The sequence below is a fragment of the Silurus aristotelis genome, assembly GCF_946808225.1.
Source record: "Silurus aristotelis genome assembly, chromosome: 24".
NCBI lineage: Eukaryota > Metazoa > Chordata > Actinopteri > Siluriformes > Siluridae > Silurus > Silurus aristotelis.
Window position 1 is genome coordinate 465971 of NC_139597.1, and position 16091 is coordinate 482061.

The 16091-nt window shown below is 44.4% G+C and overlaps 1 protein-coding gene across 4 annotated transcripts in view; it reads right to left on the minus strand.

Moving 5' to 3' along the window:
* LOC310719381 (fatty acyl-CoA reductase 1) overlaps positions 1 to 11248 on the minus strand; it is a 45569-nt gene extending 34321 nt beyond the window's left edge. Inside the window, exon 1 of one of the 4 annotated variants that reach the window (XM_083529043.1) lies at positions 11226 to 11248. Coding sequence is in view for 1 of the 4 variants with exons in the window: in XM_083529044.1 (XP_083385170.1) it covers positions 5274 to 5282 (9 nt within the window). In the remaining 3 variants the exon portion in view is untranslated. Of the gene's footprint in view, positions 1 to 4844; positions 5228 to 5273; positions 5454 to 11225 lie in introns of those variants that run through there. The other 3 variants (XM_083529044.1, XM_083529041.1, XM_083529042.1) reach the window with 3 other exon arrangements.
* Positions 11249 to 16091: the final 4843 nt, after the last annotated feature.

The window sequence follows — 16091 nt, forward strand, 5'->3', positions numbered from 1 at the left end:
TTAAAATGCTGACACACACACACACACACACACACACACACACACACACACACACACACACAGCTCTGTTGAAAAGAGTTGGAATGTTCTCAGCTCCACCCAAACATGAACTGCAGCTGCTGAGAGGAAAAAAAGACTTTGATCATTTCACATCTCACAGAAACATGAGGGCAAAATATCCGGAGCAGAAGTGAGCGATGTGACGAGAAAAGCCTTTCTGTCTGAGTGGAAACATACACAAAGCTCTGTGGGTCTGCTGAGGAGAGCGTGAGAGCCTGAGCTGCACCTGTGAGTAGAGACAGAGACTGGGTGAGGTGAGGATGGAGACAGGAGAGAAGAAGAACCTGAGTAGGATTAGTGTGGAGACCAGTGGTGATCATTATTCAGTAAGGATGAACTCCAACATGAAAGAACTGTACTAATGGAATGAAACTGGAATAATGCATGCAGGTACCACCATCATCTCAGGGAGTTTCTCCTTCACCACTCAATCACACTTAAAGGATAAACTTACAATTAAAAACAAATAAACGTCTACACTCCTCTATAAGCTCCATCTCAGTGAAGCTGCTTTGAGACAGAGTGCACTGCTGAAATCCTCTGTGAACTGACGTGATGTAGCTGAGGAACTGTAACTGTCACTGTTCTTCCAGGCCTTCTGAAGCCTTCACAAATTACATTTAACACTTTTTAAGTACATTAAGAATCAAATATTTAAAAGACACACACACACACACACACACACACACACACACACACACACACACACACGGCTCCCATGTCCACAGTAACACAGTGAGATTAGACCACAGACACAGCTGAAATGGAGGAGTAGTGAGGTTGCAGTCTGCTTCCTTTTTTTTTACCCCAGAACACTGAAGTGCTCCATGTCCATAACTTCACCTCATCATCTATAAATGTTTCAAAACTTTCAGTAATGTTCCTCATGATCTGTGAACGGTGGCATTTCTTGATGTAAAGCCACTTCACTCAACTCTATAAATGCTAACGGAGAGCGGAACGCTGCAGTCGAGTGTGTTAGATCTAAACCACTCACACACACCACCATTTATATAAAAACTATTACCAGGAATGAGTTTCTTACACACACACACAGTGAGGGGATGAAGAGTTCCTCTGCCCTGGAGGCAGTTGTATGGTGAAGGAGATCAGGGTGGTGGGACCTGAGCTACACTCAGAACGTTGTGAAATCCACGTTACGCTCTGCTGCGTGTGCGGGAGTTTGTACAGCAAGCTGGAACAAGTGCAGAACTCAACACGCTGAACAAATGTCATTCTGATAACAACTAGCAGTTCAGCAAACAAACGCTGTGTGTGTGTGTGTGTGTGTGTGTGTGTGTGTGTGTGTGTGTGTGTGTGTGTGTGTGTGTGTGTGTGTGTGTGTTTGTCAGGCAACCACGCCTTAAAGAAACAGGATGACAGGATGTGGTTTCATTCACACACTTCCCATCGCCTGCGTGTGTGTGTGTGTGTGTGTGTGTGTGTGTGTGTGTGTGTGTGTGTGTGTGTGTGTGTGTGTGTGTGTGTGTGTGAGAGAGCGCTACACTGTATGAGGTACTACTGATGGTTGAACACCGTTACTGCAGCTGGTTCAGGATCGAGTGTTCCTGAGCACTACAAGAACGAGGAAGCACTTACATCTGCTCAATCATCACCACCACCACACACTGAACCACATCTACACAGCTTTTAATGTCTTCACCACCTCCATCCATTTATCCAACTATCTACCTGTACATGGCCACCTGGAAGCGTTACAGATCCAGCAGGTTCTGCAGGTACACAGGTGAACACGTCCATCACCACAAGTGTGTGTGTGTGTGTATATAATATAGGCAGGCACACATACACACACACACACACACACACACACACACACACACACACGGCTTGGTGATAGTAGGGTAGTGGTAAAGCGGGACAGCAGAGGGAATAACGTGTCCCTCAGTCTAATTATCTGAGGATATAAATGGAGTGTGACCTTCATGCTTCACCCTCCGTCCCCCATCACATGCTGAAATAACACAGAATAACACAACCTGAGGAACACTGAGGAGATCTCACATCACACGAGTGTAGAGAAACGTGTGTGTGTGTATGTGTGTGTGTGTGTAGAGTATATAGTGTGAGTGTGTGTTCGCTCAGTAATGTAGTTTGAGAATGTGTGTAGTAATTGAGAAGGTAAGAGATATGACCCCCAGCTCACGTCCATCACACTACACACTCCACGTGTACTACACACCTCATTGTAACACACATTACTCAGTACACAGATTGAACCTCGTCCCACACACACACACACACACACACACACACGCACACACACAATGCTGTGACAAACCTGTAGACTACAGGAAGTGAGATCAGGACATTAATCACTCACCCAGTCCTCACCCTCACCTCACCCACCCAGTCCTCACTCTCACTAAGTCCTCACCCTCACCCACCCAGTCCTTGCCCTCACCCTGTCCTCACCCTCACCCAGTCCTCACCCTCACCCAGTCCTCACCCTCACCTCACCCACCCAGTCCTCACTCTCACCAAGTCCTCACCCTCACCCACCCAGTCCTCACCCTCACTAAGTCCTCACACTCACCCACCCAGTCCTTGCCCTCACCCTGTCCTCACCCTCACCTCACCCACCCAGTCCTCACCCTCACCCACCCAGTCCTCACCCTCACCCACCCAGTCCTCACCCTCACCCACCCCTCACCCACACCCTGTCCTCACCCACACCCTGTCCTCACCCACTCTAATGGATTATATTAGAGAGAGTAGTGTAAACTGATCTGTCCTTCACCTGCTCCTGTCTCTAACACACACACACACACACACACACACACACACACACACACACACACACACACACACACAGGTTTAAACACCTTCTCATACAGTGGTGTAATGAAACTAAAGAACACGTATGGAATGATGCAGTAAACACAGATGATGTTCTTTAAAGTAGCTCTGTTTAGCTTTGATGAAACTGAACACTATCGACGTTCTCTCATTTAGCTTCCCAACAGTCACCTGGAATGTTCCCAGAGGTGCTGAGTGCTTGTTGGCTGCTTTTCCTTCAGTCTCCAGTTCAACTCAACCCAAACCATCTGAACTGGGTTCAGATGCGGTGATTGTGGAGGTCAGGTCATCTGATACTTCTTGAACAAATAGCTCTAGACCGAGAGGTGTGTTTGAGGTCATTGTCCTTTTGGAAAACAAATGATGATCCCTTTTTTGGCTAAATCACCAACAGTGTCACCAGCAAAGCATCTCCACACCACCTTCACAGTGGAAACCACACATTCAGGAAGCTTCCTTCACGCTCTGCACCTCTAACAAAGACATGACACTTAGAACCAACGAGCTTACATTTGGACTCATCAGACCAAAAGACAGTTTTCCACTGATCTAATGTCAATTCCTCACGTTTCTTGAGCCAAAAATAAGTCTCGTCTGATGGGTTTTCTTCTGAATTAATGGTTTCCTGCAATTATTCCTTCATGGTTGCAAATCAACCATCAAGGCTTAACTCACAGTTTCCACTGAACAGTGGCTGTAGAAATGTCTTCCAGGTTCGGAGGCTGGTAATTCTAATAAACTTATCTTCTGCAGCAGAGGTAGCTCTTCGTGTTTCTTTCCTGAGGTGGTCTTTATGAGAGCCCGTTTCATCCTAGCGTTTGATTTCACTGATATTTAAAGTTCTTGAGATCTTTGGAACGTTTCTTTTTCCTGCCTGAGTTTCTTGCTCTAATCTGGATTTGTACAGTCGTGTAGTAGCACTAAGAGGGATATTGACTCTACTCACACTTTTATCTGCACAAAGTAAAGCTTTAAAGCACATGAAGAAGGTAAGAAATGTTACATAAGACACAGCTGTGACCTGAAACCCATTCCAGGTGACGACCTCGAGAAAAACTCATGAGTTTGACATCAAAGTTAAATGGAGGTAAAATCTAAAATATTAAAGATATTCTGAGCTTTTAAGACGATTTTGTTTACTATCAGTATTAAATGTAGAATATAGAAAATAATACAAATAAAGAAAACCCACTGAAACAGAAGGTGTGTCCAAATCTAACTCCACACGGTAGACGGGTCTAATCAGCTCCAGTGAAAAGACTTCCAGAAATTACTGTTCAATTACAAACGGAGAGTAAATGAGCAGATACAAATCCAGCTCAGATCTGGTGTGATTATCGTTTAGCTTTCAGTTCTTACACGTGCACAAAGTGAAGGATTTTGCAGTCAGGTTCAAGATTAGCAGGTGCAGATGATCATCAATTTCATATGGAGACTAAAAGCCAGTGATGAAGTGAAACAGAAACAGTGTAGGAGCTTCTAACTGGGTGAGGAGCCAAACACTGCTACTAAGGTGAGGTTGTGGAAGACAGCTTCATGTCCCAGGTCCTACACCATGGCAAGACCGAGCACAGCGACAAGACACACGGTACTGCTCCTGCATCAGCGAGGTCTCTTCCAGGCAAAGATCTCAAAGCAGACTGGTCTTTCACGATGTTCCTTCAAGATATTTTAAAGAAACACAAAGAAGCAGGAGATGTTGAGGAGCGTGGACACACAGCCAACATCATTGTGAACTTTGTTCTGCGTAGAGAAGATCAAGGAAACCTGGAAGTGATGGTTTCTGCTCCAACAGTCCTGATCTCATCATTTCTGTGTGGAAATGGAACTAGAAGAACTGCTGAAGTTTTGTAGGTAAACAAACCTACAAGTTTTATTGTTGAAATCATCCAGACTCTACAGCATTTTTACACACCTAAAACTTTTACACACACACACACACTACAGCAGTGTAAAGTACATACCCCTCTCTCAGTGTTCCGGTACCGGTCCAGACTCACACAGCCCCGTCCCTCTCCACGTGCCCTGAATCACTACCCCGGGCTGTAAGAACACAAGCCGACCCCACGCTCACTGCCCCCCGCCTGAGAGGAAATCAGAACCCGGGATCTCACCGGCCCCAGTTAGCTGGATTAGCTGAGCAGAGATCCGCACCACGAGCTACGATCTATCGGTATTAAACACAACACGACTGATCCCGAGCCCCGAGCCGCGGAGCTGAGAGCGGGTCTACACGGAGGAGGAGGAGATTAGCTGAGAGAGCTGAGAGAGCTGATCCCCGCCGGCGTGTAGAGGAGGAGGAGGATGAGGATGCGGATCTTTTCCACTCAGACTCTCCCTCATATAAAGTGATCAGCGCGAAGACCTGAAATAAAACAGTATTTCCGTATTACCTTGATCATGAACGTGTCCGGGCTCCGGTGTGAGAGTGAGTGAGTGTGAGTGTGAGTGTGAAAAAGTGTGTGAGAGAGAGTGAGTGAGTGTGAGTGTGTGTGTGGTGACGTTCCGCCTCTGCGGCTGTTCAGGACTCTCACCGCCTCACACTCGGGCTCGCGCTGTCAATCGAGCGCGTGCGTGCGTGCGTCAGAGTGCACGACCACGCCCTCGTGAGCGCGCACGCGTAGCGACACGACGCGCGCGCCTAAAAATATGAGGAAGCGGAACCGTAATGTGAATCAACTCAGGGGAGGGGAAAAACGCGGGAAAGTGTTCCCACTGAGGGGCAGGTGGAGCGGGTGAGGGGGCAAAAAAAAAAAAAAAAAAAAAAAAAAAAAGGGGGGGGGGCTGTTTTAATTAGCTTTAAAACCTAAAATGGGTCCTGAAAAAAATCGATTTTACCTCAGAAAACGTCAGTCACAGAGACTCAAACACAACCAAACTCCAAACTACACACAACTCGATCATTTGTACCTCTGAAAAACAGCGTGAATCCTCAGCGGGTCTGAATGTTCAGGAACGATAGGAATAACTTTTAAAACTGAAAAATTGTAAACATTTCAGAAAATGTTTAAAACATTATATAGCATCCTTTTGTGGTCTTAGAACGTAACCCCCACGAGCTTCAGGGAACCACTAAATTCTCTAAAAAGAAAAGAGTCTATTTGTCAGTGTGAACAGTAATGAAGTAAATGTAATCCGTCACTGTAAGTAGTTTCTCCTCGTATCTGTTCTTTACTCGTGTTTCCATTCCAGAGACATTTACTGTAACTTCACTACCTTTCAAACTCAAATATCTTATTTTCTACTCAACTACATTTAGTGAAATCAGTTGTTCCTTTTTATAAATGATGTAGAAACTCCAGACTCAAACACACGTGACCTCATTTGCACCATTTTGTTGTTAGAAAGAAGAAGGTTTTGTGTTCATGATCATTGTCTTTAATGGCATTCTATTAATAGATCAGTGTTCTGAGAGTCACATTCGAGTCTTTACACAGAAACTAAGGTGATTCAGTAAAGAGTCTTGTGATAAAATGATAATAGAAACATTATAGTTATAATAAATCACTACTGTGGAAACTTCAGTACATTTAAAGATATAAACCTGTGCTTTTACTCAAGTGAAAGTTTAAAGGGACATTTTACTGGAGTCACATTTTACTGCGTCTCTCTACTTTTACTCAACTACATGGTTTGTATCTGTTCCTTCATATTACAGGGAACATCATCAGTACCCTAAAGCCCCTCACAGTTACCCCACAGATCACTGCACCACCTCTTCACAGATAAGTAGACAGATTGGAAGCAGTTAGAATCACTTATGCCACATGTGCTGAACAGAGAGCTCTATTTATTAATTATTATTACTATGATTATAATTATGTAATTTTATTCATGAATATATATATATATAATTGAACACATTTTCATGATTCAGTACTATTGTACATGGTGAACTCTCGGTTGATTAATCGGTTATCAGCAGGTATGATAAACTGAGCTATTGCTATCAGTAAAATCCACTGTGACCTCAAAACAGGTTTTAATGCTAAAAGTTTGCTGTTTTTAGGTTGTAACAGTTTTATTGTCTTCTCAGGCAGATATTATTCCATCATAATATATAAAATCTGTGTGAGACTTAATGTTTTTACAGTTATATTACTTTATCTGCTCAATAACGTTGTAAAATAGATGAAAGCTCAGCTCAGGTCAGGTCAGGTGGTTGTAGTGAGCTGTGTGCACAGTTAGATATATTCGTTCTTCTAGCCAGTAGAACTAAAATGATGAGGTAATGCTGATCTCAGTCTTCTAATAAGAATATCAGTGTAAAAAACTCCTGTTTCTAAACCTGAGTGTTAATAATCACTGTGTTCCTTCTCCCTGAACATCTCCAGTTCAATTTGCTGTTGAAAAAAAAAGAATGGCCCCTGCTAGCAGAACGTTTATAATTAAATCACAACCATAGTGTTGTTTAGGAAGAACAGTAGAGACGAAGGAAAGGTGAAGAACCCTTCAGGATTGAGAGGATAAAGAATGTGAAATAACAGCGATGAATTACAATTACAGTGAAACTCCAACAAAGAGACAGATCCTGTTCTAGATATATTTATTCTCTCTCTCTCTCTCTCTCTCTCTCTTTCTCTCTCTCTCTCTCTCTCTCTATATATATATATATATATATAATCTCTAGATAGATAGATAGAGAATGTATAAAACTAATGATTGATCAGAAAATGCATGATTGAGATGGTGATGGAGGTCCTATCCATTGCCCTGTGCGGAACCCTGCTGCTCCTACATTCGGACGTAAAGTTTAAGTTTATAATTAATCTCAAATTTTAATGAAAAGTAGTTTGATTGTCTAATTAACCCAAACAATTATAAAACAACAATTGTTGTAGTAAAAACTCTGTACTAGTGAATCCTGCATCGAGCCGAGAACACAAAGGGAACAAGTTGGGGCACAAGTGGGTTCTGAACCTCATCGGTGTGATACAACTCTTATCACACTCAGTACGACACTCGGAACAGCACGACCTGAAACTTGGAATCCAAATCGTGCCTGGTGACCTCAACACTGAGATTAAGACGTTCCTGTGCACTGCGAGGATTTCTTACAATATCACATTCACCAAACCAACAACACCACCACCACCACCACCAGCAGCAGCAGCAGCAGCACCACCACCAGCAACACCACCACCAGCAGCAGCAGCACCACCACCAGCAGCAGCAGCAGCACCACCACCACCACCACCACCAGCAGCAGCAGCAGCAGCAGCAGCACCACCACCACCACCACCAGCAGCAGCAGCAGCAGCAGCAGCACCACCACCAGCAACACCACCACCAGCAGCAGCAGCACCACCACCAGCAGCAGCAGCACCACCACCAGCAGCAGCAGCAGCAGCACCACCACCACCACCACCACCACCACCACCAGCAGCAGCAGCACCACCACCAGCAGCAGCAGCACCACCACCAGCAGCAGCAGCACCACCACCAGCAGCAGCAGCAGCACCACCACCAGCAGCAGCAGCAGCACCACCACCACCACCACCAGCAGCAGCACCACCACCACCAGCAGCAGCAGCAGCACCACCACCACCAGCAGCAGCAGCACCACCACCACCAGCAACACCACCACCACCACCAGCAACACCACCACCAGCAGCAGCAACACCACCACCACCACCACCAGCAGCAGCACCACCACCACCAGCAGCAGCACCACCACCACCAGCAGCAGCACCACCACCACCACCACCAGCAGCAGCAGCAGCAGCACCACCAGCAACACCACCACCACCACCAGCAGCACCACCACCAGCAGCAGCAGCAGCAGCACCACCACCAGCAACACCACCACCACCACCAGCAGCAGCACCACCACCACCACCACCAGCAGCACCACCACCACCAGCACCACCACCAGCAGCAGCAGCACCACCACCACCAGCACCACCACCACCAGCAGCAGCACCACCACCACCAGCAGCAGCACCACCACCACCAGCAGCAGCACCACCAGCAGCACCACCACCACCACCAGCAGCAGCAGCAGCAGCACCACCACCACCAGCAGCAGCAGCAGCAGCAGCACCACCACCAGCACCACCACCACCAGCACCACCACCAGCAACACCACCACCACCAACACCACCACCACCACCACCACCAGCAGCACCACCACCACCACCACCACCAGCAGCAACACCACCAGCAGCAGCAGCACCACCACCAGCAGCAACACCACCAGCAGCAGCAGCACCACCACCAGCAGCAACAACACCACCACCACCACCACCAGCAGCAGCAGCACCACCACCAGCAACACCACCACCAGCAGCAGCAGCACCACCACCAGCAACACCACCACCAGCAGCAGCAGCACCACCACCACCAGCAGCAGCAGCACCACCACCACCACCACCAGCAGCACCACCACCACCACCACCAGCAGCACCACCACCACCACCACCAGCAGCACCACCACCACCACCACCAGCAGCACCACCACCACCACCACCAGCAGCACCACCACCACCAGCAGCACCACCACCACCACCAGCAGCACCACCACCACCAGCACCACCTCTACAAAACAAAGTGCAATCATTTTCAAGTTCAGAGAAGATGAAAACCAGGGACAGAAATACGCATAATGCTCTGTGGCCCTGAAGATATATACCCAGCATAAAGCATGTGGTTTGAGACACATCCCTTAAAACAGTATCTATCTACAAAACAATAACATTATACATGGTCAAAAACACCTGGGCATAAGACTGCTGTTTTTGAACATCCCATTCCACATGTAGTGCCCATTTGGTGTTATGATAAGCTCCACTCTTCTGGGCAGATGTTCCACTAGATTGTGTGAAGATTTGTTTAAATTTATTCAGCTAGAATGGTCTTATTAAAGTCAGCTATTGATGTTGGCGAGGAGGCCTGAGGTGAAGTCAGCATTCACATTCATTAGAGTTACTAGGGCTGGAGCTCTATAGCAGAAGATCTTCCACTCCAACCCATGGAGAGCAGATCTTAATGGAGCTGGCTTTAGGCATGTTCATGCTGAAACAGGTTTAGGTCTCCCAGTTCAAGTAAAGGCAAAATCTTATGCTCCTGAATCCAAAGACATTTCATACAATTGTGTGCTTTCATTTTGAGCAGAACCGCACATGACTGAGAAGGTTGGGTGTCCCAATACATTTGGCCACACAGTATTTAATAGAATATACAGACTATGAGGTAAAACTCATGTTTATAACTAGTCCTTCATTATGGGTCGTTCCAGAATCTCTTTTTAAGGACAAAGAGGAAGTGAACGTTTATACTGAAGTTCCCTTCACACAGATCCACCAGGACATGCAGATACAGTGGTGATGAAAGGGTTAAACGTGCAGCTGTTGTCATGTGATTCGGTTCAACCAATAAACACAACCCTCAGATATTAATTACAGATGTTAGCCTCTGGACAAAACAGCAAAGAACTGAACTGAGCCAGAGGCAATCTGTAAAAGTATTACAAGACAAGACTGACTTAGCATGATGCTAACACCAAGACACACACACACACACACACACACACACACACACACACACACACACACACACACACACACACCTCTACTCTCACACTACACCCCTGAAATCCCAGACTCTCAGATGAAACATCATCAGTGCAGTATAAAGTGGTATATCAGCCCGTTATTAACCCCAGTGTTCTGTAACTAGGAGATGATGATGAGCTCAACACACACGTGGCAGAACCTTTCAGACGAGGCAATAAGAAGCACGAGCACCTTCCATAAAGAGACCACACAAACATCTGTCCTTTAAAACCAACAGTCAGCACAACTGGAACACGATGTAACGTATCTCCACCTCGACATGAAGAACATGCGAATGAAACGTGATTCCTGAATCATGCTGGATCGGTGACGTAAACAGAACTTAGGAAGAAGTGAAGTCACTGTTTAGACCAGAGTCAAACTCTCATAACTCACTCAGACCAGGAGCTCATGGTTTATTCTACTCTTTAGAGGACATGCATGAACCTTCTCCTCCAGCATTCACCCATCTGATGTGATCATGTAAATCAGCTTTTAAATTAGTAAACATGTTGCAAATCATCTGCTGCAACTTCCCTTTGATCCCTTCTTTGTTTGGAGCTTTTACTTTACTAGCAGATTCACTAAACAAATAACAGATGCAAAAAAAGTATTTCATCTCATGGTAATAAAGTGAGCGTCCTCTCCTACAGAGCAGACTGAACCCCAGAGGAACCCTGCAATCCAAACACCTCAATTTATCACCTTCATCTCACACCAGGTGTTACCTCCCACCTGCTCGTCCTTCCATACACACATTAAATCATTCAAATCATTAATAAACATCCTCACCTGTTAGATCTCTTCCTGTAGATCTCTCCACTGTTCCAGGTGTTGTTCTAATGTAGTCTTAACTTCCTGTTTAAGCTGAAATCTGAAAGAACATACTGTACATTAATCCACACTGCTTGTGCTTCTCAGGAAACTGTTACAGGTGACAGCAGGAAGGCTGATTGGAGTGTTTTACCACATCTCTGCTCTCTGACTTCTGGATCCTGATTGGTCAGCAGCTGGTGATTAGTTCTCCAGAGCATCATATCTGACAGCAGTGCAGGTTTATATTGAGGCACTGATATGGTTTTGTTTATGTTCTGCAGATGTTCTACATGTAAATGTTTTATATAAACCACACAATCATTACATGTATGTAAGAAGTCTCCAGTGTCAGGACTTTAACAATCAGAGGATCAGTTCAATTACAAGCTGAATCTGGAGTGTCACAAGAAATTATTTTCACGAGGGGGGGGGGGAACGACACACACACACACACACACACACACACGACTCATGACATTCCACACCACTACCTCTAACTACACACAGAGAATAAAAGTGTGAAGACTGGACTCATCGTCCTTCTCGTCCCACTGCTGAGGATTAAATAGAAACAATACCGTGCTGAGATTCTTTCAGCAGCTGGACGATATAAAAATAAAGCCTGTAATATGATCAGTGATCGAGATTCGCTCTATAATTAAAGTCCAGCCTTCAGCCTCTGATGCACAAGGACTCGGCTGAACAGAACGACAAAAGCCCACGATCTGTGTACATTTACATATGCTGGAGAACATCTCTGGAGAACATCTCTGGAGAACATCAAATCCTCTCATTGTCCAAAAGTCACATTTCACTGATCACATGACAGATCCCATAATCACAATCCACATTCCATACATTAATAATAACAAAATAAAATAATCACATTATATGACGCTACACTGAAGGTGTAGAATTACAGACTGCAGGGATCACTCACAGCACACACATTAGTATTGGCACCCCTCACTGATCAGCCGTGACCCTGACAGGGCAGTGTTTGTGTTCCACTTGGCCTTGGCTTGGTTTAAAATGTACTGTTCATCCTGTCTGACCCTGATAGACCTCACCACCACCATCTCACCAAATATTTCAGGAAGACTCAACACTGTAGCGTGTGGTAGACTGGGGAACCAGCAGAACATTCAATCCTTTACTTTACTTGAGGTTTTAATCGTGAAAGAGACATCATGGACATGATACTACATTTCCCCGGGCTTTACAGAGTAAGTTGAAATTGGACTTTTATGCATCTCAGAAGTAGAATATTAGTTGGTATCAAGAAGTTTGGAGACGTGCTCTGTTTACAAGAAACATCTTTATTTATCTACGTTTCCACACAATCACTTTCAAAACAGTCCCCTCGCACAGCAATACAGTGCTGACAGCGATCCTGCCACGTCTGAATCGTGTCCTACAAGTCTTCATTTCGATGTGGATTGTTTTTCAACAATCATGATGCACGAGTTGCCGGATGGTTTCGACATATTCGGGGGTTGAGCTCGTCGAAAGGTCTTCCTGATCTCTCGTCTCCAGGGATGCTCTTCTGCTCTTGAAGCACACGTGACGCTCGGAACATCTTAAACGACTCGTTGCAGCATCACCTGTAGTTTAACATATTTCACGTCGAACAGCTCCGTCACGGACAAATCTAAATTCACGCAGAATTTCACGTTTGCTCTTTGTTCCAACTTGCTCTCCATGATGAAATCGCACATATGGGCAGAACAGCAACAGTTACACCGTTAGTCTGGAAACATTTTTACTCCCACCTTTAATCTGCCCAGGTGATCACAGGGCAAGTCAGTTTATCGAGTCTGATTTAGTACATTAAAATGATGGGAAATGTAGAAAGGAAAACACTAAATCCTTGCAGGAGATTGAGCAGTGACCCCTGGGATGATTTGTAATAAATGTGTTTTTCTTAAAGACACTTAGATTAACGGTGGTCTTCAATGTCCAAATCCAGAGCTACGGGTCAGTATTCAGTCTAGAATCTTGGAGCCCACACAACTTCCAATGATGAAGCTTAAGAACTGCTCGCAATCCAGATCATTTGTCCTGCAGCTCTGATGTGGGAAGTAATTAGTGCCAGAATGGGGTCCGTTATCTCTCAGTAATCAGCCATATTCAGTCATGTGCTCAGGTATCATGGTCATGTGGAGAAACATCAGCATGTGTTTTCTGTAAAGTCTTAAACAAAGGAGCAGTCAGGCAACATAATGGAGCTGTGGTGGAATTTGAAGCGTGCATAATAATATTCTCTATAAATGTTCTATTGGTGTCTCATAAAAGTGCGTTATGAGCCCTAAATAAGATCTCTGGGAGGAAGTGGAAAACCGACTGAACCCCTGACCTCGATAGTGCTCTTGTAGCTGAACGAACACGAATCTCCCAAATCTCCAAAGGCCAAAACCGGAGATCTATCGGAAAGCCTTCACAGAATAGAAGCATAACGTTTAATGAAACAGCAAAGGATGAATAAGTGTAGAATGAAATGTTGGGTGAGATGGTCAGGGGTGCAGAGGGGAACCTACTCTACATGAAGCCATTCAACACATCATATTACAGGAAGCATGTGGAGCAGTGACGTGTATGTTCCAACAGAAGACGAGGACAATGGCATTTGATGTGCAGAAGGCTGAATGATTAGAATTGAGGGGGAGGGGAATGTTCAGTGTGCTACAGTAGAGGTAAAAAAAAAAAACCCCAATGTTTTAAGGAACTACAGTTTTAGAACAAGTTCCTGGTTTGCCTCACCATAGCGCAGGGACCGTTTACAAATAACAGAAATAAAACCACAAACTGATGATGACATTTTACCACATGGTGAAATTACAACAAATCATTAAAACTCTTAAACGACTTAAATTTAAGTGGAATCTTTTCAAGATTTTGTTTTCTTGTTAGAGAAGTAGCTCTATGGAGGAGACCAGGGTTCTCTCTAGAGCAATGATGGGTGTTTTGTTCAGAAAGCTTTGCATGCTCTCCTCAGTTCTTCCTGATGTGTAGGAACATAGTTTATAAAGCTATGACTGAAAACAGGAACAGCGTAACCTCCTGGATTAAGAAGCACTTGTGTGCAGGTGAGTACAAGGTTTGTTGTGAAACTTGCTCAACTGGTTTTTCCTCTTTGTTTTCATTCCCAGCTTGGTAACGAGGTTTTACAGCTGCACTGGTTAGAGCAGTGATGCTCTTCAGCCCATTCCACACATTCCATTCTACATGTCCTGGAGCAAGTGATGGAATTTTTTAACCCAAACAGTACAATAAACTACCTGCAGCAGGTTGCTACATTTACAGTATGACAGACACTATCACAGTGTTAGCAATAATCTCATTTATACACTGAGGGGCCTTGCTTAGGGGCCCAGCATTAACTGCTTGATGGTTCTTGGATTTTGCATTGAAACGTTTAGTTTAAATCCAACACTTAACCAGTGAACTCCACTTCCCCAGAATGGCATCTACAGTCAGGAGGTGTGAAGAAAAACAGGATGTTTAACTTGGTTTACTAAATTCTATATTTGTGCTAACACAGCTGTGGTGTCTGTTCAGAGCTTCTGAATTCCTCTTATTTGATCTGTTTAGCAGCATTCTGTTGCTTCTAAAGGCACGCCGTAGCGCACATTAAATGGTCCATGAGTTTCCTCTAAATGTGGTTTTATAACATTAAAGCAGACCCATCAGAACCTCTCCGTGACCATGTGTACCTTATTCACATTCCAGTAGTGACTGACTGCTGTACAGTAGCCCTGTGCTACTCTAACATTAGCATACAGGAGATTAGCCTGGCTAAAGAGAAGGACATTATTACTGTGCTCCAACCTTGTGTGATACCTCGTGTAAATAAATGCAAGTGTGTGTAATTTGATAACTATTTATGGAGACAAGCTTTTATCGGTTTAAGGAACCTTATATTTTTGTATATTCACCTCCAAACCATTGAAACACCTGATTTTCCCAGGGGCCATGAACGGTTTCCCGTCAAACTGTTTCTACAAATTTAGAGGCACAAAATTGTACAGGACGTCTTTGGATGTGGGAGCATGACATTTTCTCTTCACTCGAACTTTGCAAACCTGGTGCTAGCTGCCAGGGCTCCAGTTAATCATACAGAGCAATGCTGCCCTCAGCTGGCCAGATATAAACACGCCAATGTATTACTACACCATCACACCCTACAGGTTTGAATGAGATCTGGTTGTTATTCCAACACTACAGTCTATAAAAACACACAGGGATATAAAAGTAATAAAACTGAACCACAATGATCGATTTAACAAGGCGTGTTACACACATCCTTTAGATGCTGCAATTTAACAACACTGCCCTTCATAAATAATCAACACACACTGAAATTTACTGCAGTAACACTGAAGTGCATATCAATTATTCATCAATTACTGGAAGTAACACGAGTCTTTACATTCACGTGGCTTGTAAATAGATAAAATGACTATTGACTGTAACTTTTTTATTTCAGTCTCGCGCGCGCGCGCGCACACACACACACACACACACACACACACACACACGTGGATGAACTGAGGTGAGCAGGTGCATTTGTGTGAGCAATGATTACTGTGCATTTAAAATTGGATTAACCACAAATAGTAATTTTATTAAAATAAAACAGACGTTGGAAACAGATGTTTTGTTGATGTTCTGTAATAGTTTCAGTAAATTTACAAGCACATCTACATGAACTTAAAAAAAAATCAACTAAAATTAATCTACACCATTAATCATTATTAATCTGAATGTTCTGAAAAAATTTTTATATAAAATAATAAACTCTACTTACCTGTTGTGCTCAAAGAGATGAGAACTGGGACATTC